This window comes from Neopelma chrysocephalum, unplaced genomic scaffold, assembly GCF_003984885.1.
Source record: "Neopelma chrysocephalum unplaced genomic scaffold, ASM398488v2 Primary Assembly neopelma1_26, whole genome shotgun sequence".
In the NCBI taxonomy this organism is placed as follows: domain Eukaryota; kingdom Metazoa; phylum Chordata; class Aves; order Passeriformes; family Pipridae; genus Neopelma; species Neopelma chrysocephalum.
Genome location: NW_020897695.1, coordinates 23810409 through 23836021, shown reverse-complemented (window position 1 = coordinate 23836021; position 25613 = coordinate 23810409). Strand labels below are relative to the sequence as shown.

Here is a 25613-nt window from a genome sequence, read left to right as displayed (position 1 = left end):
CTTTTTAGTAGTTCTATGTGAATATTATGGACACATCTTTACAGTAGTTACAGAGAAGTCTATGGGAACCAGAGGACTATTGCAAGTTTCTTGACAGCAGCCGGAAAACCGTCTCTGAAGGGATGCCACTGCTGTGTACCTTTCTTTGCAACCTTAGATGATTACCATGTTTACATATAGTCATCATCATGGCTAGGCTTCGCGAACGAAGATTTGGGGAGGGCTCTACACACGTTTGTTATAAGCGCGCTGCTGGCTAAAAAGGCCAATACGAGATAGGCACGTCTGGTTGCAAAAGGCACAGCAGAAAGACTCCTTAGGTGGTATATTCTGCAAGACATGATTCTTTCTGTGTTGTCTTTTCTCCTCGAGAGTGATCCTGCGAGCTTTCTCAAAGGCATCAGCAGCGTTATAGATGGTGTGTCTCCAGACCTCCCGATTGGAGGCCAGAGTAGACCAGTTATGCTGATCAATATGGCTGAGGCTGAGATGTTGTTTCAGGGAGTCCTTGTATCTTCTCTTCGGGGCTCCTCTCATGCGGCAGCCGGTGGCAAGTTCACCATAAAGCAAGATCTTGGGGGTCTTTATGTTGCCAAGATCTTACATATAGTAAAGCACTTCAAACACACAAAATGCATGGCAAAACATGTAGCATCTTCCTAAGGGTGTTGCCGTACTGGTTTGCAAACTTCCTCTGCAATGTCAGGAGTCTGGGGTGCATTCCAATGGCTAGTGTTTCTGCAATAAGCCCACTGGTTCTTTAAGGGCTTTAAAGCCATGACCTTTGCCCACTAGGAGCAGTAGAGCTGTGCAGCAAATGGAGCTTCGAAGGGAGACTTTGACCAGGAGGGTGTGGAGGTCAAAATGCAGACAGACTGCCTGCAGCAGTGCTCCTGAGGTGCTATTCTTCAGAGCTGCTGATGCTATAAAACTGTGAAGTTTCTCTGCAGTGTCTGTAAAGATCAGCAGCTCTGTAAGGACTCTGAAATGTTTAGTAGATGTACTGTAACCATGGCACTGCAAACCTCTGCAGGGAGCTTTGAATCATACAATGGTTAAACACTGGTGCTGAAACCTGCAGTATGACGAATCATGCAATTCTTATGGAGTATTTGTAGCTGGAGCATAAGATTTGTCTGCAGCACCAGCTGGAGTATGGGAATTCTTGTGTGGGCTTTTTGGGATGACACTTGTGTGTCTCTGTCACCTCCTTTAGGCAGTTGCATGCAGGATGTAATAGACAGCCTGATGACACATCCCTGCTTTCTATCGTGTGGCTACAGAAAGCACCTCTTCTTTGCACTGAGACAGAGGCACTAGCTGTCCTGAACCCACCCTCCTGCTCTTGGCCCGCTTAGCCGGGGTCTAAATGCAGCAGGCAAGCCGATTGCCAAACAAATGATCAATTTATTGCCAGCGCTAGCATTTCTTTGTCGCTGTTAGTTTTACTTTCTTCCTCCTTTGCAGTATCACAGAAGGTTCCCAGCTCTTTCCGTCGACCGGACACGCAGCACCACCCATTCCACGGCACCGCCTGGCCTCAGGGCCTCGCGGCGGGCGCCGCCGTCCGCCCCCCGCCCCGCCCCGCCCCTCCAGCCTCGTGTGCGCCTCTGCTCTCCTGCTCGCGCTTGGGGCTCCGTGCGGCTGCGCGCGCAGAGGCGGGCCTTGGTGGTGGCGCGGGCACGAGCCGTGCGCGTGCGCGGCGGCGGGGACGCCGGACCGCGGCGCGAGGTTGGCGCTGGTATGGCGGAGGCGCGGCCCGGCGCAGGTGAATGCGACTGCCGGGCTGGGACGGGGGGGCTGAGGCCTGCAGGGTGGGGTGGGCCCAGTGAATGGGAGGAGCGGCTATCACTCCGCTGCGGTACTGCCGGGCAGCAGGCTGCGCCATGGCGGTCGTGGCCGAGTGCTGGCTCGTCGAGGGGTGCGGGTTGCGGCACCACCTGTTGCCGCTGCCCCGCCTCCGCCCGCCGCAAGTTGGCGGCGCCTGTGGCGCTCAAAATGGCTGGGTTCGCCTGTGCCGCAGGACGCGCTAGGGAGAATTTTGCCTGAGGAGGAACGTACGAGCTTCTGATATGTGACAAAGGAAGGGTAATGTCAGAGAAAATCTTAAGAGGCGCTTGGTTTCGGGAGAATCTACTGCTCTCTGTCCACACCCGTGCCCGTGAAAGCCGGGTTTCAGGCTGCATGCACAGGGCAATGATAGTGGCAATGTCTTAGCCCTACAAGCTGCTGTAAAACCGCGGCTTTTCGAGGAATCTGTGAGTAGAGGTCTTGGACGTGCAGGAGGTTACCGCTTAGAGCAGTTGCTACCTGTCTAGAGTGATCTCGGCAAGGGCTCACGAGTGGAGAGCGTCATAAGGACCCGACCCGACCTGGACGGGGATTTAGCACCACAAGTGCAAGAAAACGCTTTTTCTTTTTTTTTGTTTTGGCCTGCGTATTTGTATGATGCAAGTTCAGATTAATTTTAATTTTATTGGTTGTGGCTGGTGAGGAAAAGGAGGGAAACCTTTCAAGATCTATATTCCAGCCTTGCATTTAATGATTTATCATGCATTATGGGCACCTAATCCTTATGCAATTGTGTCTTGAGCATGTATCCAGGAATAACACTGTTGCCTAGATTAATTAACAATATTTTGTTTTTTTCATCACATCTCTTAATTTCTTCTAGTCTAGGTAGACTTCTCAGGTAATCAGTGTCACATTGAGGTCCACTGATGAGCTAACTCATTTCATTGTTTATAGAGTTGTTGGATTTCTGTCAGGGAGAATCCTGGATTTTTGTGTCCTGGGTGAAGAAGAAAATATCTGTCTCTACTTTTGCAGCACCCTGATGTTAATTCAGATTAAGATTATCATTAGCCTATGTCCTAAACAGCATCCCCTGTTCTTGAGAGCCTGGCTATCATGATGGAAAAGTTACCTGAGGTCATTTTTTGGTGGTATGAAAATGGGCCCTCGGCTGCCTTGTGGCAGGTGAAATGGCTTAGGACATGGTTCAGAGAGCAGAGACTGATAGTTTCAGTAAAGCGGGTACAGTCAAATGTCTGCTTGTCTGATTATCTTTCATTCTATCAGGCTGCAGGTCAGCTCTGATCGTGAAATCTTTTGTATGGTTTACATATATTGGAATAAAAAGTCTTAAATAGGTATACTGAGCTAAAAATTGCTTTACTGAAAAGCAGTAGATTAGTCTGGATGATGCACCACTTCTATGCTTGCCTTATAATACTTAAGATAAGTGCAACAGATACTGTTGCATGACATAAGTTCCTGAAGTTGATTCATTGTTGTGCCAATACTGTGTTATCAACAACAATCTCATAGGTAAGTTTTGAATTGCACTTGTGCAGTGTTAGGGTGTAAACTGGCTTTTGCCCTGCAACTTCATGGACAGAGTGAGTGTATGATTTTAGGAGCTTAAAATTGAAAGATGTTTCTGCTTTTGAGGTAGATCAGGGACTTGTAGAATGACAGTTTTCAAACGCTGCAGATGTGCAGCCCATCCAGTGTATTTTGCCAATAGTGAATAACTATTGACCTCCAGGAAACAACAAAGAGGAAGAATATAAGGAACAAGACAACTGTAGAATAATTATTCACATTGATATGCCTTTCTAGTTTCTGTCCCTCTGCACCTAGAAAGGACAAATGCATTGTATTTAAGAGCTGTTAATGGATTTTTTTCATCAATTGGTGTAACTGCTGTTGAATGTAGTTTTTGGGTTTTGCCCTCACAATGGCAGCTGAGCATTTTACATGGTACAATGTATCATTAAACTGAAGATATCAGGGAGTTTCTCTAAAGTCTATAAGGGTGAACAGGAAAGTGAATGCACCATTCCTCTTTTTTTTTTTTGTGGTACGGTTTAATACAGGTATTGTAAGATTTGCAGGGAGTGTCTTCCATGTAACTTATGCTTCATGTTCAGCTGACTGGACCATTTCTTGTCTGGGTATTCATAGTGCTGACACAAATACATTGTTATGTACACACTATATTGTCATCTGTCTTTAGGTGGAAGAATTGGTTATTTGAATTACTTTAAAACTGAAGACATCAGTCCTCAAATTAATTTTGTCTTAAACTGAGAGATATTATATAAACTGAATATATAATCCTAGAATATTGAGTTGGAAGGGTCTCAAAAGGGTCATTGAGTCCAGTGCCTGACATCACACAGGGCGACCTGAAAGTTAAACTAGATATCTAAGAGCATTATTCAAGCACTTATTGAGCACTAAAAAGCTTGGGGTCAGGACCACTTCCCTGAAAAGCTTTTTCTGGTACTTGACTGCCCTTTAATTGAAGAATTTTTTCCTGTTACTGTGCAATCTGACCTTTCCTTGATGAAGCTTTAAGGCATTCCATCATGTCCTATCACTGGCCACCAGGGAGAAGAGATCAGCATCTCCCTCTCCACTCCCCCTCATGAGAAAACTGTTGGCAGCAATGAGGTCACCCCTCAGTCTCCTCCAAACTCAACAAGGCTAGTATTTTCAGCTGCTCCTCATGTCTTTTAGTCCTTTCACTGTCTTTGTTGCCCTCCTTTGTACACATTCTAATATTTCTATAACCTTCTTGTGTTGTGGAGCCCAAAACTGCACACAGTACTCGAGACACCCATAAATTCAGCCAAAAATAGTATCTCGATAAAAAGGGGTCAATTAAAAAATGAGTGCTTGTCCAGTCAGAAAAACTGGTACTAATCGGTATTGTTTGTTTCGTTCCACTTCTGTATTGATCATGGTGCTGTTGTCAGCACGTACCCCCTAATGGTGGTATGGTAAAATTACAAGAGACGATTTTAAACCTATAACAGTACTTGAGAGACCTAGGTAGCATTAGCTTTTTGGAGAGTCTCTTGGTCTAAGTCATAGCCTAAGCACTTATTTCTTTGAATTCTCATGAACTAGGAATAAACTGCACCCTGCCCTACCATGAGGGGTAACCTACTCAACCTGTAAAATCGGTAGTACCCCCATGAGATTTTAGAAATTTCTTCTCTTTTTTATGTTCCTGTGTAAGACTTAACCAATATGCCACAGACTGTTAAACTGTCCCTGATATTCACCTAATAATTTTGTTACAGGCAGGCACTGCTGGCGCAATGTTACAGGAAACTGAGCAACATAGAATTTCCTATGTACACCTCTTTCTTTTATTTAGAGACATAGAAATTACAGAAGACCTCTGAAGTAGAAGCATGGGTGATGTTGATGGCCTCAGAAAAACAATTTTTCAAAGCTGCCCTGGATAGTCCCTTTACTATTTAATATGTCTGTATGTAGAACAGTATAATCAGAGTTCATGCAAACATTTACTATTGCTACTTTTAATTTATATTCAAAGTTTTGTATAATATTAAAATTTCAGATGTAGACAATTGTATTTAAAGAACGCCTTTTTCTTCAGGTTCGTGTATGTATGTATGTAAACGTGCTAGGAAAAACTTCAGCTATTAAACATTGATTATCACACTTGCATGTCTTGTACTGCTTCAAACGTTTTTCTTTATCTTTTATTTTTATATTCTTAACTCTGGGTCATCACAGTCCTTCTGTAAAGATAACAAGAGGAGGCTTCTACAAAGCACTGTATGATTCAGTTCTAGTTTCTGGAAACTTGTTTGCAGTTGTTGTATGAAATGTGGGATTGATTGAACTTCTGGACCTTTGCATGTGTGGTAATTTTGCTGAAAAGAAGTATTTACTATTTCATAGTTTTACATATTTGCTTCTATTTTTTAATTTTTAGGTACATTGAATTTCAATCCTGATGCTGCTGATTCCATTCCTGGAGAAAGACAACCTACAGATATAAACTGGGTAAATAAAGATAAGAAAGAGTCTAACAGTAATCAGAATAGAAGTAATTTATCGTTTCCTAGTCTGTCTTCTGAAAGAGGTACAGGCTGTGAAAGCTCTTCCACAAAGCACCATGGCTTTTGTAATATAGAAAGTCAATATGGGAATTCTGAAGACTTCCACCAGTATTTTAGTACCAGTAAAAGTTTGAAGAATCGCAACTTGCCAAGCCAGAGATTGCACAGATCAAGAAATGATAGCACATGTACTAGAAATAAGATAAGGCAAAGTGCTGCTGATGCTGTTGCAGGTCCAGAAATTTCAGATGTTGCAATAGTACCTAGTAGAAGAGCACCTCCTAGAGGATACAATGATTTTCTCTCCTCAGAGAGTGACAGGGAGGTACCTAATGCAGATAGCAGAGGAGCAAAGCCAAAGAAAACGCATCTGATGCATGCATCTGGAAGAGGTTTCAGGGAGAAGGGAAAGCAAGTACATGACCGTGAAAAGAGAGTGAGCTCTAAACAGAAAGTAGAGCTGCTTGAAAATGTTCCATCTTTGGATTTGACACAGTCTGACTCTTCAGAATCTTCTATTGGAAAGGCATTCTGTGATGCACCTGTTGGTAGTGGGGATGAGCAAAAAAGCTACAATTATCTAAACAAAAGATATCCCCGGAAGCCTGTGTGGAATAAACCCTCAGTAGAAAAGGAGTGTCAGAAAAGACACGATTCTCACCGTAGTAAGAATACAAAAGTAGGTAAGAAGTCTTCTCTTGCATATACTCCAAAAGATAAAAATGAAAGGAAGAAAGAACTCCCTGTCCACAAAAATGATGAAAACTTGACAAAGGAAGTCAGACATCAATTGTCTGAGTCTGTCAGACTCAGTGGAAGAAAGTTCCTGCTAAAGGGGGATCAGGCACCTGCACTTCATTTTAGCTGGACCCAGTACTGGAAAAAGCAAAGTGATGTACCAAAAAACAAAGAAACTCATACAGGTAAGCTTTCCAGACTGTCCTGTACTTCTGCATTAAAGATACAATCATGAATAATTTAAACTCTTCTCTTCAACTACTGCCTTGAGTAGCTGAAGAGGCTTAATATTTCACATTAGATTGGTATTGGTTTCAGAAGGTAGAATTAAATGTAGATCATGGTTTCTGAGTGAGGACATGTTCTATAAGTTTACTAGGGAAGGACAGATTTTGTTTTAAGTTTTTTTCTTTTTCTCTATCGAACTGCAAATGATGACCTGGTCAGGGACCATGTTAAAATGTGTGTGTTGTGGGAGTAAAATTCTAAGCATTCTGAACAATGGGACTGGAGAAGGACAATGCTAAAGTGATTTTTGCAGAATGAGTTGTCTCATGTTATGTGTAGAAATAGGAAAATGCCAGACAGAAACTGTATTCTGCTCCTAACTGAATTTTGTGGTTTTTTCCTGCAATGGTAGTATTGAAAGGTGATTAGAAATAGAGGCGATCTCTGGATACTATTGTTGGAAGTTTGAGAACAGAAACGTAGTGTTCACAGTGTAAAGCAGTCTCACAGGTTTTGAATGTCAGAGTAAATTTTCTGCCGACTCGTACCACTAGTGACTGAAAACATTAAATGGAAATCAGCTGAATCTCTTCAGTGCTATTAGAAACACTAAATAGTGTTTCTGTTTCAACAGAAACCTAGGTAGCTTTTTCTTTCAGTTTTACATAAGCTTAAGTGTGCACTTAAATTGTGAGGCTTAAGTGTTCAGAGGCAATAAGGAGAAACACCAAGAATGATATTAATTTGTTTTTTTTACAAAGCATCTCAACCTTATCTTCTGCAGCCCAGAATGATAGAGATGGATAGAGTAGTTCCTGTTATCATAACTGTGGTATCAAATCTATAGAAAATTTTTCTTCTTAGCATCTCTTCTATTTCAGACATGAAAAAATAGTAGCATAATTGGGAAGCATAGCTCTAGTCAGAAATTTTCTTCCATTAGGAGAGGCTCAAGGATCAGGATCTTCCTTAATCCTTTGTAACCTAAATGCATTAACTTTTGTGCTCCTGGTTTCTTTAAAAAAACTCAGTCTTTCTCCCAGCATTATTATTAAGTGAAAAACATCATGTGCAAAAAGCAGGAAGAGAAGTAGTAATCTTTTACAGGCAACTTAAGGAACTTCTCCCTCCAAAATGGCAGTCTTTGTTTGCATGCTTTATTTGCAAGCTATTTTGGAAACAGTGTCTACCACTATTTTCAGAGGACTGAGTTTGTGTTTTTTTAACTATTTATGGTACAGCTATAGTTTCTGAGTATGGTATAGCTTTACGCTTCTGAAGAAAAGTACGTTTCAGGTGAGGATGCTTCTTTTACAGCAGATAATTATGGGAGAACAGAAGGAGAAATGACTGTTAATTTTAAATCTTGTGGTGCTTGATGCAGGAGGGCTAGAAAAGAAACTTGAAAATCCTATTAAGGAGAGCATACAGTATTAACACTTGCAAGTTTCCAGGCAGCCACGGGCTTGCTTGCACTCATGTGTGGTACAAGCACATTTTGAATTTATAGTAATTTTCTTCTGTTATTTTCATTTTCTTTTCCTTCATTATGAATTCAAACTTTCCTTGTATTGTCACACTCTAAAAACGTTACGTTTTTACTTTACGCTTGTATTTAAGATATTTTAAAATTCGGTGGACATTTTTAAGGTGGACTTCGTAGCCTTACCTTGATGGGAGAATTAAGATGGCAGAAATGAAGCTGTTGTGCTTTTGTTATGGCTGCACATCTAACTTTTCAGGTGGTTTTGACTTTCATGTGGAGTTCTTTCTTTATTTTCAAAGTACTTTTTTGCATTCTTTCATATGGCTCAAAAGACCCTGTCCTTCTACTGTTGTTCCCCAGTAATTCCACTCCTAAAACAGTCAGTTTACAAAGGGCTTTTTCCCATAATTCAGGCACTCCACTGTTGATATTTGTTGTGTGGTTCCCCAGGAATACTCAAGGATAAGAATTAAGTTTAATTTTGGCTGAAATTTCTGTAGCTAAGAACTTTCATCTTTTTGGTTTAAACTTTATGCGAAGACAAAGTTCCCATATAAAGTGATGAGTAAAATCTCAAGCTTCTGCCACTCTTAAGACTATTGACTAATTTGTAAGATCAGAATGAGTGCCATTCATCAGCAGGAATTTTTGTTGCCGCTTTCATGGGAATCTCATTCCCTTTCTTTCTGCTCTGAAACTAAAGAAATGTATACAAAGTATCAAACTGAAATCTTCCAGGAGTAAACCAATATCTTATTTATAGCCACACAGGTAAAAGAAGTTTTGTTATGATATAAAAGAAGTCTTGGAACTTAATTTGAATTTTGTTTCTCAGCTAGCTGATGTTTTATGCACAAATAATATATTTCATTTGCAGGGTCATTGATTGAACAGCTGACCACAGAAAAGTATGAGTGCATGGTATGCTGTGAGGTGGTCCGAATAGTAGCCCCAGTGTGGAGCTGTCAGAATTGTTATCATGTATTCCACCTGAATTGCATTAAGAAGTGGGCACGATCACCAGCTTCACAAGCGGAAGGTTGGTATTTTCTCAAATTTATATTATATTTACCTATTATATATAATATATATTCTCAAATGTATATTATATGTAGAAATAATTTTTCTCTCAAATACATATAGTAGCCAGTTCATGTGTTTCTTGTGTTGGAAAACTACTTAAAAATACTGGTTTAGGGTAACCAGTATTGTACCCGCCTCTGAGGCAGGGCAGTTAGGTTCATTGTTAAAGGGATCTGTTGGGGTGGATTAAAGAGAAATGATGCTAAATAACCAATAAAACAATGAATTTTACTAGAGCTACTGCTTTGAAACATAACTGGGAAAAAAGGTAACATTCAAAAAGGGGTATATAGCCATTCCTAAGAGAGGAAAATTGGAAAAAGAAAAATAGAGAGAGATAGGAAAAGAGATAGATATCACCATTTGTGGCTCCAGTGACGTGTGGGTGATCATGGTCGCAATACATAGTCCTGGTCCATCAGAGGAGGGGGCCTGCATACACATAAAAAATTGGGGGATTTATAACCCTGATTCTTCCAATAAGTGCCCCAATACCTCCTCCAGGAGGGGTTCTGGGCATGCACAGAAGATCTGTGGGCATCTTTCTGGAGGATTCTGGAAGTCTGGTGGCATCGAGGGGGAGTTGAGTGTGTGTGTGTGTCTGCATGCGCCTGGCAAAGTGTCTGAGCAAAGGTTCTGAGTAAACTTTTCAGAGTTTTGCAGCTGTACAGTGGTGGCTAGCAGTGCGGGAGAGAAACCAGCATAAAAATTTTCAGGTCCGTAGCAGGTCATCAAGTTGGCACCAATGCAAAGGTGGGTCCAGTTGGAGAGGGAAGTGAACTATTCTAGATCATTGTGTTGTGAGTAGGAGTGGGAGCTTCAGACAAAGTTTATTAGAGAAGTTTATTGAGTCATGAAGTGCAGAAAGGACCCCCTTGCTTTCTAAAGTCCTTCTCAGAGAGGCAGCTGGATCCAATCTTAGCATCAGACTTTGTCAGTCGTTTTAAAAGTACGACTTTGTCCTGAAGGGTTGAAGATGGCAAACTGGATATATTTATATAGAATGTATTACTTATTATGACAAATGGCTAGACAAAGGATCTTAATCAGAGTTGTTTACTACAGTGCATAAAAGCTAAAATGTTTAGTATAATATAGTATAGTGCACTGTATCAAAGCAATTATATTAAAGCTAGCAAAAAAATCCAGAAACAATTATTAAGTCGAGATTTGATGTAACTCACCCGTACCAGTTGTCCTGGGCAAAAATCTCTTTCACTCAACCTCCAGGACTATACTTGAGAGGTAGCCCCACTTCAAGGGAGAAAACTCCACACACATTCCAAGAAGAGTACGTTAGAAGAAATTTACCATGCGAACATGGAACTGGACTTTATATTATAAAATGATTGACTGCCAGTCATGTCTCCAGGTCAGCTTAGCAGCTTATCTGCCAAATCTTTGCCTCACTATCAAGATGTTAGTTTGGAGTTGATGTGTCCAGCTGGTTTTGGCATAATTCAACACCAAAACTAGCACATGAGCCCCCTCTCAGCCCACCACTGATAGCCTTGCAAATTGTTAGAGTTACTTGGTCACATTCCAGGGCAGAGCATCCTGCTACACAGTGTCAATGAAGTAAAAGGTGTGTGGGGCTCTACATCTTTGGATGGCAAGAAGTGCAAGGAACTATTTTTAGTTCTAGATGTCTAGATTCTAGAAATTCCTTGGAGAACAAGGTTACTGTAACAGTCTTCTTGCACTCTACAGTATCTCTCTTCTTAGGGCCTCTCTTTTACTGAAGATGTCTTTCCTCTGAGACTTCTTTGCCTTCTATTGTCTTGACAGTCATCTGAAAAATGGCATCTGGTTTGGCCAAGGCGAGTGAAAGAGTCTCCTGATTATCTGTGGGGAGTCACAGGGCGTTGCTCTCTTCTCGGTCTGCTAACGTTAGACCTGTGATTCGTGTTGAGGAAACCTCACAGCCTGAGCATTTACAAAGCTCTCTGGCAGTCGCATTCTCAACACCAGAACTTTAACTGCTGAGACTGAAGCCCCTTCACAGCAGGCAGCTGCAGTGAACCAACAGGTGCCCACCTTTACTCCCTCCACACCCCACTCACACAGTCAGACCAGGTTTCTGTCGCTGTTGGAACGGACGCAGCACAGAATATCCAGCAGAAAAGTTTATTGGATAGAAAAGAGAAGCCCCGAGCTGCACTTTGCAGCTCCTTATATACAGTTTTAAGGCACACGTACTCTATACAGACAGGTTAATTCAAACACACAAAACACAATCTCACAGTTGATAGGTGGACTCTCACAGTCTTACTTTCCCACAGTGTCTCTGCACATCTGTTCTTGTTTTCTTCTCATGTTTACATTCTACTTAGCCACTTTGTGCAAAATAAGTCCTTGTTCTCATGGGACAGCTTTCTCCTGGTGTTTTTCTCCTCTCTCAGGGTGCATCGATATATTGTCAGGACTAAGGCCTCCATTCTCAGTCACCTTTTCATTCCATGTTAGGGTCTCAGTCCGGCCGAGATTCCCCACAGGTTTCCTTACCAGTTTGACCCCAGGTTTCCCATAGGAGAGTCTCAGATGTCTAGTTACGTAAGCAATTTATTCACAGTTCAGTAATACAGAAACAGCTAAAGCTGGTGCCTCTGTGGAGGGACCCCTAACAAAAGACTCGTGGACTTTTATCCTTCAGAGTCCAAGAGTGCACAAGGCTCGCTCTTCCTCCCAAATCCTCCACTCCTGCTATCTCTCCCAGTGCCCATCCACCTGGCTCTCTGGCTCAGGTCACTGCTCTCTGTGCCCTTTGTTATCTAAAAGGTTGGCCGTTCACAACTCCTGCTGTGTCTCAGTATCTCTTCACCTGACTGGTGTCACCCATCTTCGTGCCCTTTGTTGGCAGTTTGTAGCCTCTTGTCTTAGACTCTCACCCAGATCTCAATCTGCATCTGAACCTAAACCAGTTGACATCCAACATCTAGTATTTCTGCAATGTAGGTTGTCAGCAGCACTTTGCCATCATGTGGAAAGATTCTTTCCTATGAGGAAACAAGCATCTCACTAACATTTTGAATTATGTCTTGAAGGAATGTGACCTTTAGATATCACACAGCTAAGGTCAATCTGACAAAAATATCTGCACTGCACACAAGAACTTTATAAAGGGGAAATCGTTGTCACTTGCCCCCTTCCTTTTTCAACTTTTTTTAAAAACTGATGCTTCAATGATGCACTTACATTGATGGAACAAAAGTTTAAGTCATTTTGTCCCTTCTTTGCAGAGAAGGTAATTTAACTGGTACTTTTATTTTGTCTGGAAGGATTGGATGTATTTGAGTTATTACAACTGTGTCTTTCTACTCTGCCCATGGCCTCCACTTCCAAGTGGGCTAGTGATCTGTACCAATCCAATACTGGCCTCTAACATGGCTTCTGAATTAATAATAAGTAATAAGTAAGTAATTATAAGTAAGGAATCTTTTTATCCCAGAAGGAGGGAGAGGATAGCAAATACTAAAACAATCTCTAGTAAAATGGAATGAGGTGTGTTGATTTTGCTTAGACAATTACCCTTTGCTGTCTTTGGTTGGAATTCTGCCTACTTTGCATCTGTTTATGAGAATAGTCAAGAAAGTGGAATATTCTTTCTGTAGGGTCATCCTCCTTCTCACTTGCTTCAGTAATCAGGATTTGTAAGGAGTGTTTATAGGACCACTCTTTACAAATGTGAATGTCAGGTGTCATTCTATACTACTCTAATTGCATCTGAATCCTGAAGAAAACTTTTATTCATTCTAATTTTGGAGGAAAGCAACTTTGTATGTTCCTTGTGGGTGGACCCGCATGAATGTTATTTACGTCTTAAAAGAGCAAAGGATAATCAGTGATGAAGAAGAACAAAATATATCTTGAAAGGCTGTTTTGCTTGGTGAAAGGTTCCTATTTTATGGGGACCTTCACTATACTCTAGAGAAAATGTTGCTTTTAGAGGACTAGGCATCCTGTTCCCGGGCAGTTGCTGATAGGAGAGGCTGCCTGCTGGCCTCCTGAAGCTTTCAAGGTGGACTTACCTTCACAGCTTTTGAAAAACTTAACATGGAATAACAATGAAAGAAATTGTTAATGGAGTTGTTAAGTATACTGTACAAAATAATCTCTTAGGGTTTAGTATACTAGCTTTAGGAGGAGCCACATAAGGTGCTAACAGTTTTGTCAGCAGATCCATATTTCAGTCTGTTGGTTTTTACCTGTAGCTTTTAACACTCTGAGGTGCTGCTTCTGAGATGCTTCTTTTTGTAGCAGTCAAAAGAAAAAAAATCTTAGGAAATGCAGATTGCTCTTGAGCATGAATATTAGAATAAATGCCTTGTGCCACTGTCCTACAGCTGCTCAACCCTTTATTGTACAGATCACTGCAGCAATCTTGGTGGCACAATGATATGAGTCAGGATAATGAGTGGTAAGAATAGGCATGAAATATATACGTGCTTTAGATTTGCATTTCTAGAGCCTATAATTTGGGTCATTTTCAGTTTGTTAAAATCATTATCGCTGCGGATTATGATGGTTAATGTAAGATGTCTTCAACCCAATTTAAGGGAACCTAGGTGTGTGTGCGCATTGTTGTAGGGCAATTGTCTTATCGGACAGAGTTTCCTGTTTGCAATCCTTTCTGCTTTTGTAACATGAAAATATCATGAATTTTGGTCAGATTTCTTAATTGTGAAGAACAGTTCTAAAATCACAGCTTTATTAATTTACCAGCATTGAATTGATTAGGTAAGAGAGACAAAAAGTGCTAATCAGTTTATTTAATTTTTTTAATATCTATATATATATATATATATATATATGAAAAAACATATATCTTTTCTCTTTCCGCCCCCCGTTGTGTTCAGTAGTGCTTTCACATTCATATTCTTCATAGCCAGATGTGTACTGAATTTGGGAAACATCTTCATTAATTTCACTTTCCTTACACTGAAGTTTTTCCTTTACTGCTAACCAGCACCCTTCTGGAACGCAGAAGTGAGAAAATTACTATTTAAAATACCAGCTTGAAGAATAATGTCCTAGTCAATGTCTAGGTATTAGCAACTTTAAATGAACAACATAGATTATTCTGATTTATATAACACTGATTTATTGTGGACATGAAGCAACACTAAATTGGTCTTCTACAGGACACTTAAACTCATGAGAGGATAAAGAAAAGGAAAATATAGATGGTGCTTTAGACTAGAGAATAACATTTTTCTTACTGATGCCTTAAGCCCCCTAATGTTTTTTATTTTTCTAATTTTGTAAGCCTTACAAGTTTTATAGGTAATAGAAGTAGATTTTAGAAACAAACCCCTTTCTCCCTCCTCCCCGTAGTACCCCTTAGTTTATACATTCCTTAATCCTCTCACCCCATTCCATACTCCCCATATCAACCCTATTCCCATATCCAGTAGAAAATGTTTAGTCTCTTAGTCAAGGCAAGCCTATCTTGTTTGGAGAACGCTTGTATCTTGGCCTAAACCGCAGGACAGAGTCAAGGAACTGGGTGACTCTGCTCTCTGTACCCCGAAGATGATGAAGGATGATGAAGAGGGGGTCCCAAAAAGCCCCCCAACCCAATTCCAGGAGGTGGGCCAGGGGGTGGACCAGGCCAAAAGTTATAGGGTGGACACACTTGGGATTGGCCAGATATTGTTATAAATGTAACATCTCAGGCACAGCCCAGGGCGCGTTGTGTAACATCTCTTGCCTTGACACAATTAAACCCTTTCTTATCTCACCCCAGCTAAGGCTCCTAGATTTTTTTCTTAGCACCAGCTAAGCAGGCATCATTACCCATTTCCCTCTCTTTAACACTTTGTTTCTCGCATCTTTAGATATGGTGACAACTATCTTATCTTCTAGCAGTATGTCTTGTAGGAGGGCATATGATACGAGAAAAAGTGGAATTTTAAAATTCGGTTTTGCTTCTATAAAGAACTGAAGCCTGGTCAAATGTAGTAGCACTGCTGTACAGATGTTGATACTGTATAAAATGCATTTTTATTAACCTGCTTTTTCACTACTTCTGAGTAAATGGAAAAAAATAGTTTGTTTCCACCTGTGGTAAGAAACAAGGCAAAAGCACTTATTCTAGGTTTGCAGATTAGCTCCTTCAAGGTTTTTTTATCTTTTGTTTTTTTTTATCTACAGATGGCAATAGTGGTTGGAGATGTCCAGCTTGTCAGAATGCTTCTATGCAAGTTCCTAAGACTTACACTTGTTTCTGTGGTGAGTTTCTTGCTTGCTTGTAAAGAAAAAGTTTTGTCATTTTGATTTTTTTTTTTAATATGAATTTCAGTGTTGGTGCTTGTTTACTTACATGCCTGAAATTTAACTTAAAAAAAAATTGACACTGGGACATGGGTGCACAGCGAATCACACATATGATGCCTGAAAAATAAAGAAATGCTAAATCAGAAATGATAAATATTTTCATATCATTATGTAAAAATAGTGATTTTTGTGGAATGATGATAGATTTGGGCTAGTATCTTGAAAGTTTCCTTCGGTAGAAGGAATGAAATAATCTGCATGTGTTATGTCTTTTTTTTGGCGAGATACACCAAACATACAACTACCTAAACCTTTAAATTGATTTAGCAATTTTGTCATTTCTGTTGTTCGGGGACACATACAGGTTAAATAGGAAAAAATATTCAGACTTTTCAGATTTTTATGTGTATATATCTGTCCTGGGATAGTTTACTTTGGCTGAACACCAGGTGTCCACCAAGGCTGTGAAGGTCTCCCCCCGCCCCGGCCAGAGGGAAAAGGGGAGATGAAAAGAACATAAACCCCCGAGATTTACGAAGAAAGGCAGATTTATATTTACACAGAGAGGGGGAAAAAAAAGAACTAAGCACTATACACACAGGGAAAATTAACAATAAAGACTACTTCTCCACGAAAGACATTTTCCTCTGAAGAAGAAGCGGCCCATCCACCACCATGCAGCTACTGGGAAGAGAAGAGAGAGCGCTTACTTCCTTCCCGTCTTTTATATCTGAGCTGATGTAACATAGTATGGAATATCTTATTGGTAAAATACACATCAAATGACGTATCCTATTTCCATTTCCTTCTCCCAGAGAGTAACAAACCCATTACAATATGTTTAATAAAAAAGGTAAATGACACAAGTATAGCATTCACCAGCCCATAAATATATGACAAAAAAGGAGAAATGAATTATGTAACTTAATTGCACACGTGTGGATAAGTTTTGTTTGGGATTTACATTTCTGAAATCTGTACTGATTTCACATAGGTTTCCCTTCCTTAGGTCAGAGTGACTGGAAAATTTCACCTCTCTTTCTACAAAATAGGATGTTCTGAAGTTGAGACCAGAACTTGGTGTCAGTAAACTTGCCCTAAAGAAAGGGAAATAGGAAACAATTTTATCTATAATTCTTTTTGTCTAAATGTGTCAGTGAATTGGTTAGGAACAGTGCAGTGCAGCTAAGACAGAGGTTTTAAATATCTTATGAGTATAGGGATAATAATTCTGTTAGAATGAATTGACCATGAATGATTGTGTTGACCAAATGAAAATTAGACTTTTTAAGACAGGTCGTCTGTCTGTTAAATAGGGAAGAAATTGTGCCCGAGCTTAAAGACCATTTCACAGTTTTAGGAGATCTACAGTAAGGACTTTAGGTTGTCCGCAGTATTACTATTTGCAGAGCACAATGTTGTAATGCAAGTGTTTAATCTTCTCTAGATAGTGTTAATGATACATAATTTGGACACGTGCAAAGCTATCTTCTATTTGATGCAAAATACTGACTATGTACTGAGTGTGGTTAAGTGTGTTTTTTTTATGTTTTCCCCTCCCTTCTATGAGGAAATTCCTAGCTTATTTTTCTTCTGAAGCTTCTGATTTTTGGGATTTTCCTGAATTTTCAGTTAGTTTAGTTGAAACTCAGGTGAATGCAAGCTATTTATAGCATTTATTTGTATTTTCTAAACTTACTACTTGTAGAATATACAAAGATGTACTAAAAGAGTTAAAATTATGTAACTATATCACCTGAAATTTTTCTTGCTGCTTTAAATTGTCACAACTCAAATTTATAACATTGGCTGGGTTCCTTCACTGGTAATTTAATTCCTTTCTTGAAGAAAGCCAGGGGAGTGTTAACCATTGCAATTAACCTTAACCTTGATGGTCATCTCATGCACTTAGAACTATGAGATTTGATAGCAGTATGTCAGATTAATTAAAATATGTTTTGGTGCTTATCTTAAATACAGAATACTCAAAGCTAACATACTTCTTGTTTAAGACTTCCTGCTGCATTCATCAAACTTCATCAACCTTTAATGTTTAGATTAATGTAGAATGCTTCTTTTTAGAGAAGGGACTTTTATAATTTGCCCAGTCATTTAATTCCCTATTCCCCTATTTAATTCCCTGTTCCCCATCACCATAGCAGCTAGATCTTCTTTCTTTCCTTTTTTTTTTTTTTCCTGCTGCGTTGAGGCAGCAAGTGAATTTCACCCTTTAATTTTCTTAGCTTCCTCGCAACCTGACCAACTAAAGGGGGCTTTTAATTTTTATGTACTTTATCAGTTTAATTTAATGTAAAGTACCAGCTACCTATGCGTCCGCTGACTCAGTACAGAAGGAAAGAATCTTCTGGAGCTTGATATTCCAAAAGTACATTCTTTTAAAGAAGTTGAATGTATATCAGCACTGAAAGTACAGAAAAACATAAACATCTGTGTAATTTTATTTTTCAAAGAAGACTACTGCCAGTATTGAAAATATAGCTTTTTCTTTTCAGTATGATATTTTTAAAAAAATCAGTCTTATATTCAAAGCAATAAATATCTTTTTGTCTTTGACATGGTTTAGGTAAGGTGCACAATCCTGAATGGAATAGAAATGAAATCCCACATAGCTGTGGGGAACTTTGTGGAAAGAAGAGACAGTGTTTAGACTGTCCACATCTTTGTAACATGTAAGTAAATGTTTATCATATGAATATTGAAATGATTTAGAGAAAATTTCTGAAGACTTTATTTGTGTATTTTTTGACTACAGGATATGCTTAGAGATTTAGAACCTAAAGAGGTTTTTAGATCAGCTGAAGCCTGAAAGGAATGGAGGTTGTGTTTGTATGTCTAAAGTGAGTTCATATGACAGCATGAACAGAAGGTCCACAATTGTTGTAGCACCATATCTATCATATTTTAGGAACTGAAGTAGCTGTCTGACTTGGTTTCAAGAACTTTCATTGAAGTAGAGAAATAATAGTGAATAGAAGTAATTTTAAACGAGTCCAGTCGTCCAGTAGATGTTTTCGGTGCTGCTTTTCATGTAATAGTGTTTGTGTTTCTTAATTTGAGATCAGTGGGACTTGGTTAAACTGAAGGACCACTCACTTGTTTCCTGTGTTTCTTTGTTTGGCTTGTAAACTGTTGAGGATAAAAGGGCATTATGTGTATTTATCTGTTTGTTGAGATACCAGATGGTTTAACCAGAATTCCTCATGGAGATTTTAATCAGTATATATAACTCAATTTGGTTTTGCTAACATATTTTAGTATAATTCAGTGAAGAGAGGCAAAGGAGAGCACCTCTGTTTTCAGTTTTGGATGTTTTCCTTTAGATTTTTTTTAGCAGTGTGGTAGTTTTGTTAAGATTAACAGCATAAGATGATCTTTTTCAATCTATAAATATGCATGCTAGTAAAAAAAAAAAATTATATGTTGCTCCTAGTGTATACAACTTCAATTTCCATGTGTGGAAGTTGGTCCATAGTGTCTGCTCATATTTCTGTTTTGAGAAATTTTTAATAGTCAGAAGCATTTTTTTCTGCTCTTGGTACACAGTGAAAAAATTCAGTCATTCCAAGAAATATATGGTCATCTGACACTTTTTCCAAGGTTTGCTAAAGCTCAGAACTTTACTTGAACTTTAGTCTGAACTTTTTATTTAATGTGTTCTGTTTCAAGTATATTTCAACATTTTGTTGAGTGACAGAATACTTTTTTACTCTTTAATACTTCTTTCTCACACATGAAAATGTTGTATTAGATTTCTTTTCAGTATTAGATTTCATTTGTATTTCTATCTTATGTATTTATGCACATGATTTGTATTATATTTCATTTCAGTGCTATAGCAGTTTTCTTGATTCATGTAATCACGCTAGATCCTCTTTGCTGTGGTTTGCAGGGTAAAACTGAAACACAGATCATCTTTCAGACTACACTTGATGTAGCTGATACCCTGAACAGAACACTGATTCTCTTGGAGGCCACCTCCAGGCCTCCGTCTCAGGAGAGGAATTTGTTCATGGCGATACATTTTGTCCAGTAAGAAATAAACAGACTTCTTAACTACTTTGAGAATGCCCTAGCTGCAGTTTGCTGCCTGACAAACTTCCCTGTAGTGCTTGGAAGACGCAGACGTTCTTCTCTTCTTTTCTCTCCTAGTCAACAGCGGGGGCTTAGTCTCTGGCATTGTCTTCTGGGAAGTCTTTTGAAGAGTGGTAGCAATATTGTACCACTGGGGGGTACTATGAATTCCTAGTCCCTAGTAGTCTTATCAAAAAGCTGTGAAAATTGAGTCCCAATTTGTGACCAGTTGTATCATATTTAAAAATGTTATCATTCAGCTCATGTTCCACATGAGCAAAACTATGCTGAGATCATCCAGTCCTGGAGGTAAGGAAATAGTAGGGGTGCAGATCAAGATGATGGGTGTTTGTGATAGTGACCTGGAGAGGAATGCACTTTCAACATCAATGTTACCCAGTTCTGGACATTCCCCCCCATATGGGAATCTCAGGTATTTATGAGGACACAGGCAGCCTCCATCTGCTAAATCAAAAAGCAGGTAGAAACTTGGTTCCCTCTTGCTATATCAGAGTGGTGGAGTTAAGATATGTAGAGCGTTATCATTTGAATGCAAATGATAAGTCTGGATCACGATCTGTGTCTGGGCAGAGTTTTTCCTCAAGAGAATGCTCAAGGATAGATGTTGCCATCAGGACCAGAAGTCTATTTCATGATTCTTGCTCAAGTTTAGATGATCTCAGAAGTTATTCTTGCAAACAGTAATTTATTTGGACTGTGGATTTGCTGTGTGCCATTTTCCCCTGCTCCCACATATTACCGTAAGATGATAAGGTTTGAACCAGAACTGCCATTCTGCTCACTGATACCCTAAAAGCTGTTTTTGTTTTAGCTTTTCAACACCACACCACCATGCCTGCCCCTGACCCTTCTGGGTCTAATGTTTCATGTCAGCATCAAGACTTTTTACCTCACGGTCTGATGGTATGACGAATTCTTTTGGGAAGACTGTTCACATGCCTCTCAAGTCTATGTGACTTTATTGATAGTAGGGATGAGTCCCTTTGTTATTGGCAGTGCACTGAGTCTGATGTTATATCTGAGTCTTGCAGTGGTGGTCTTGATGTTGCTGTTTCCTCTAGTATTTATTTAATTCCATCTATTCTGGGAAACCCTTTGCAGTATGTGTCTCATTTAAAGTCCGGCACCACCCATTGTCTTCCAGTTGAGCAAACCTCTCACATCTGCAGAACTTTAGCCTCTGAAAGAGCTCATCTGGATGAATCCTTGTTATGAACCCTTTTCGTTGGTGAGACTTGAATTTGAGTCTTGGGCAACCTGCATTTGAGTCATGGGATTCTTGCTTTATTTGTTATCTTTGTGGCTATTACATCAACAATCACAGCATTTAGATGCTTATAGCTATCCCCTGCTCTTTAGATCGGAATTATTTATGCAGTGTCTGTAACAGAATTTGAATTGCAGTATTGTCTTGAGTTTTCAGAAACCACACACTATGCATCTGTACTTCAGCTATCTGATGTGATGCTACCATGATCAAACAAACATCATTCCCTCTTCTCCTCATACATGGCATCAGAGGAACATTCTTCTCATTGATTTGCATGAGGATGCTTGTATTTGCTCCCTCTGCCATGCAGATGAAATGTGCAGAGTACAGGAGGTGTTGAAAGCAAGCCATTGTAACAGTTGGTAGTGGTCTAAACTTCAGCTTCCCTCCTGTCTGCCTTCTGTATGCATTGTGTTATGCTGTATGCTAGGCTCTGTGAACAAATTTTCCCCTGTAGAACGAGCAGCTCTGAGAGTGATGTGACTAGTCACATAATCTTTTGGTGGTGCCAGATGTGCTCTTCTAAGTGCTGCTTAGGTGGTTACATTACTCTTAATGTAATATGAAGTAGCAAATGAAGTAGATCAAAGGGAATTAAATTACTTGAGAATCTGTTTTCTCTTTAAAACTTAGTAATCATCAGACTCCTGTGGCTGAGGAGAAAGAATTGGATTAAAAGGCATGGGAAAAAATTTTGATCCTTTAATACTTTGTAAAGCGAATAGTTTTATCAAGAAAGCATTGAAAATAAGGGAGTTTCTCTTCCTGTCCCCTTCCTGGGCCCCGCTGTGTTCCCTGATTAGGAAATGAGACCTTCAATTAAATCAGAAGGTGGCAAATTCAGAATGTATCATATACATTCTGCTAGGCTGGGCATCTCCCTGCAAGAAATTGATGCAAATAATAAGATTCAAAAGAGAACTAATAGTGATATGGGTAATGAGAATGTCTAGAGCTCTCAGCATCACATAGATGCTTTTGGAAAGGATATTAAACCTCATATCCTTGATAAGATAGAGATTAGGATGACAGCCAGTTTCAGGCAAGAAATGTGTTGTTTGTGGGGTGGTCTACTTTCACATAGTTTTCAATTTTGCAGTGTTAGACCATCATTTTTGAGGTCTTTGTCTCCAAGCACTGTCTAAAATGATGTAATGAGTTGTACACACCCTGCATATTTTCGGTTGGAATCAAAGCCATGTTACCATAGGTTTTGCGAACCTGCTGGTTATGGCTCTGTGGTGGTTTAGCCTCAGATAGCAAACAAGCCCCACACAGGTGCTCACTTACTCCCCGATGGTGGAATGGGAGAGAGAAATAGAAGGGTAAAAGTGGAAAAAGTTGTGAATTGAGGTAAAGACAGTTTAACAGGTAAAGCAAAGCTATGCATGCAAGCAAAGGAAAATAAGGAATTCATTTACTGCTTCCCATGGACAGGCTGGTGTTCAGCCATCTCCAGGAAAGCAGAGCTCCATCACACATAACAGTGACTTGGGAAGACAAATGCCATCCCTCTGAACATCCTCCCTTCCTTCTTTTGACCCAGGCTTGTATGCTGAGCATGGCACCATGTGGTGTGGAATATTCCCTTGGCCAGTTGAGGTCAGCTGTCTGTGTTTTCTCCTAGCTTCTTGTGCACCCTCAGCCTCCTCAGTGGGGTGGTGTGAGAGGCAGAAAAGGCTGTGATGCTGTGTAAGTACTGCTCAGCAATAATGAAAACATCTCTTCATTTAAAACACCATTTTCAGTACAAATCCAAAACACAGCGCCATACTAGCTACTGGGAAGAAAATTAACTCCATCCAAGCCAAAACCATCACAGGCTTTCATATTATTTGGCATCTCTTTTGCACTTGTAAGGAATTTCTGGCGTTGGTGTTCAAATTTAAAAAATTAGTCTAGAGAGATACAGCAATTCTTCAGCCTACTGCTGCCTGTAACCAGCTTGCATTTATATGTTGATCCCCTTTATACCACCAGAACAAATTATTTTCTACTGAAGTGGTATATTGGTTATTCATTTACATTTTGGGTTTGAGGCCTTTGCTTCCTCTACCGCACTTTGCATATGGATTTTTTAATGATTGGCTAAGTCCCAACCGTATTTCCTCAATTTGGCCATTCTGTTGTTTGTTTGGGGGTTTTTCTGGTTGGTTTTTTTTGTTTAGTTGGGGTTTTTTGGTTTTTTTTTGTTTTTTTTTTTACTGTAGATGTCATTGTGTTAATCTCCTTTCTATGGGATAGAGTTTAATTGGATGATTGTGCTAAGTGTGGCACTAGCTAGCCCCATTTTAGTGAAAATAATTGAAGGTAATTTACGCTGGTTTAATGATAAATCTTTAGTATTTACTCATGTTTATTGAAATAGTAACCATTTATATGAACAGCTGACTTGGCAGACCTGAGGAACAGGCAAGCAGCTGTTTGAAAGGGGAGTGCTTTGCAAACCTTTTTTTAGTGTTTAGCTGTGGTGTGCATAGCACTTCACAGAGTGAGTTCTCTTCACGTTTTTAGTTTAATACACTTGAAATTAATTTTGCTTTGTTGGGTTCTACATCAAAGAAACACCTAGCTTAACCTTCAATAAAATGTTCCTGATAATAAGCTTCATGGCAAACTTAAACTTCTTCTGAGACTCTGAGTTCTCCCTGCCAACTGGAACTATACAAGGATTTAAGAGCATTTGAAAAAGGTCTTACAAAGGCAGTAAATTAAATTTTCTCTATATTAATTTAAATTTTAGTGTCTGGACTTCCTTCATAGATCTTTGGTGCTGTAATCTTTTTTAGTAAATTGTAACTCTGACTTGTAATCTCTCTTGAGTTGGGTTCATTTTTTGCACAGGTTTACTTCTAAATCAGCACACAGTTTTAATTAATTCAGTGGTTTTGGTTTCTTCTTCTTCCTATTTTCCTCTGTATCATGTTTTGGCTGCTCCATCCAGTTTTGCTTTTTTCTCCCTTTCCTTGTATGTGCTCTTGTACTTTTTCAACTCTGCATTATGTCATAGAACTGACCTATGAAGAGGAAGGGTTGTGGTGTCTTTGTTTTTTTTGGGTTTGTTTTGTGTGATGGGATTTTTTTTATTGTTTTGAATTAGTTCATAGTGTAATTGCTTGGCTCTACTCTTAGGGCCAGCATAAGTTGAGTGATAGATTAGGCCTTATTGTCAGCTGGGAGGAGTGGTAAAAGGAAGAAGGGAATCCAGACCACTGTTGACAAGCTGGTGAAATGACTCAACTGTATAGCATATGACTATAGTAACTGGTAAACTAATTAGTACTTGTGTAGTGACTGTACTTGGGGAATTTAGTAATTACCATGAAACTGGGTAGTCTGTGTTTCTGAGTTTTTTATTTTTCTTTTGGCTTGGACGTCTGTGCAGGTCAGTCCCGGCCAATAATAACTGCTCCACATGAGAGCTGCTGTATTTGCAAAGGAAGGGAACTGGGAGCTAGCTAAGAAAGAGTGCAGACAAGATAGTTAAGTATCATTTCACAAACCTGGGCTTGTCTGTACCCAGCAAAGGTCTTACATGCAGATAGGGAACATGTCGTGTTTCTTGAAGTAGAAGGTGAGATCTGATAGTTGTGTAAAAAACTGGCATTGATGACACTCAAAGGAAATTGCACTTGATGGTAAGAAAGAAAACTGAGGCAGACTTGCTGTATATCCCATATGTTACCTTACAGGAAGAGGAGCAACACCTCTTACTGGTGGCAGCAGAAATGCTGAGTTCAAAGATAAAGCCACCAGCTCAAAAGAAGAAATTCATAGAGAAGTTTTTATCTCTAACCTATTTAAGATCAATGAAAAAAGAAATGTATTAATGGTTTGGACACGTGAAGCTTGTTTTGGGTGTTATCAATGATGAACGCAGTTGAGTTGATGTGTGTCTGCAGGTGAAATGTAAAATATGAAATGTGTTAGTAGCAGAAATATGTTACTGTTAATTTGACAGCAGCAGGAATACTGGTTTTCCTTTAGCATTAGTGACATTTGACACTCCCACTGTAGTAATGCAATATTTTTTGTGTGTTAATAATGCTTTCATACTCTGCAGGAGTGTAGGAGTCTTGTATAATTTTCTGATAACGTACTTAGGGTTGGGTCATAGTGGATTGTTTCTCTGAGAGTGTAATAAAGCTAAAGTTAACTTTGCTTTTTTAACTTTTTAAAAGTCTTTGTCATCCGGGACCTTGCCCTTCATGCCCAGCCTTTGTGACAAAATCATGTGAATGTGGACAAACAAGGTAAGAATGCTTCTACTAAACAAAAGAAAGTTTAGTTATTATAAAAATAAAATAATAGTTTATTAAAATTTTAAATTAATTTTTTATTTTTTTGTAGTTTATTAAAAGTATACTGAACAAAGTTTTTTCTGAGCTGTAACTTTTATTTGTGGTTAAAATAATTTGAAGAATTTTCTATTTTGAAAAAATGCAACTACTTTTAATTTTTCAAGAAAAAAAATCAAAATAACAGAGACTTATCCATTTATGATACATGTAGCTGAATTGTCCAGACAGTC

General features: G+C 39.3%; 1 protein-coding gene and 1 long non-coding RNA gene across 4 annotated transcripts in view; both read left to right on the top strand.

The window, feature by feature from the left end:
* The first annotated feature begins 1692 nt into the window (after positions 1-1692).
* NFX1 (nuclear transcription factor, X-box binding 1) overlaps positions 1693-25613 on the top strand; it is a 67646-nt gene continuing 43725 nt past the window's right edge. For all 3 annotated transcript variants that reach the window (XR_003533045.1, XM_027675935.1, XM_027675934.1), the window contains exons 1-6: positions 1693-1768; positions 5762-6811; positions 9218-9379; positions 15577-15654; positions 18284-18389; positions 25264-25335. Coding sequence is in view for 2 of the 3 variants with exons in the window: in XM_027675935.1 (XP_027531736.1) it covers positions 1744-1768; positions 5762-6811; positions 9218-9379; positions 15577-15654; positions 18284-18389; positions 25264-25335 (1493 nt within the window). In the remaining variant the exon portion in view is untranslated. The remainder of the gene's footprint in view (positions 1769-5761; positions 6812-9217; positions 9380-15576; positions 15655-18283; positions 18390-25263; positions 25336-25613) is intronic.
* Positions 11716-15180, top strand: LOC113964092. Its single transcript, XR_003533047.1, has 3 exons — positions 11716-11930; positions 12830-12835; positions 15170-15180. It is a non-coding gene; the product is annotated as an uncharacterized LOC113964092 (long non-coding RNA).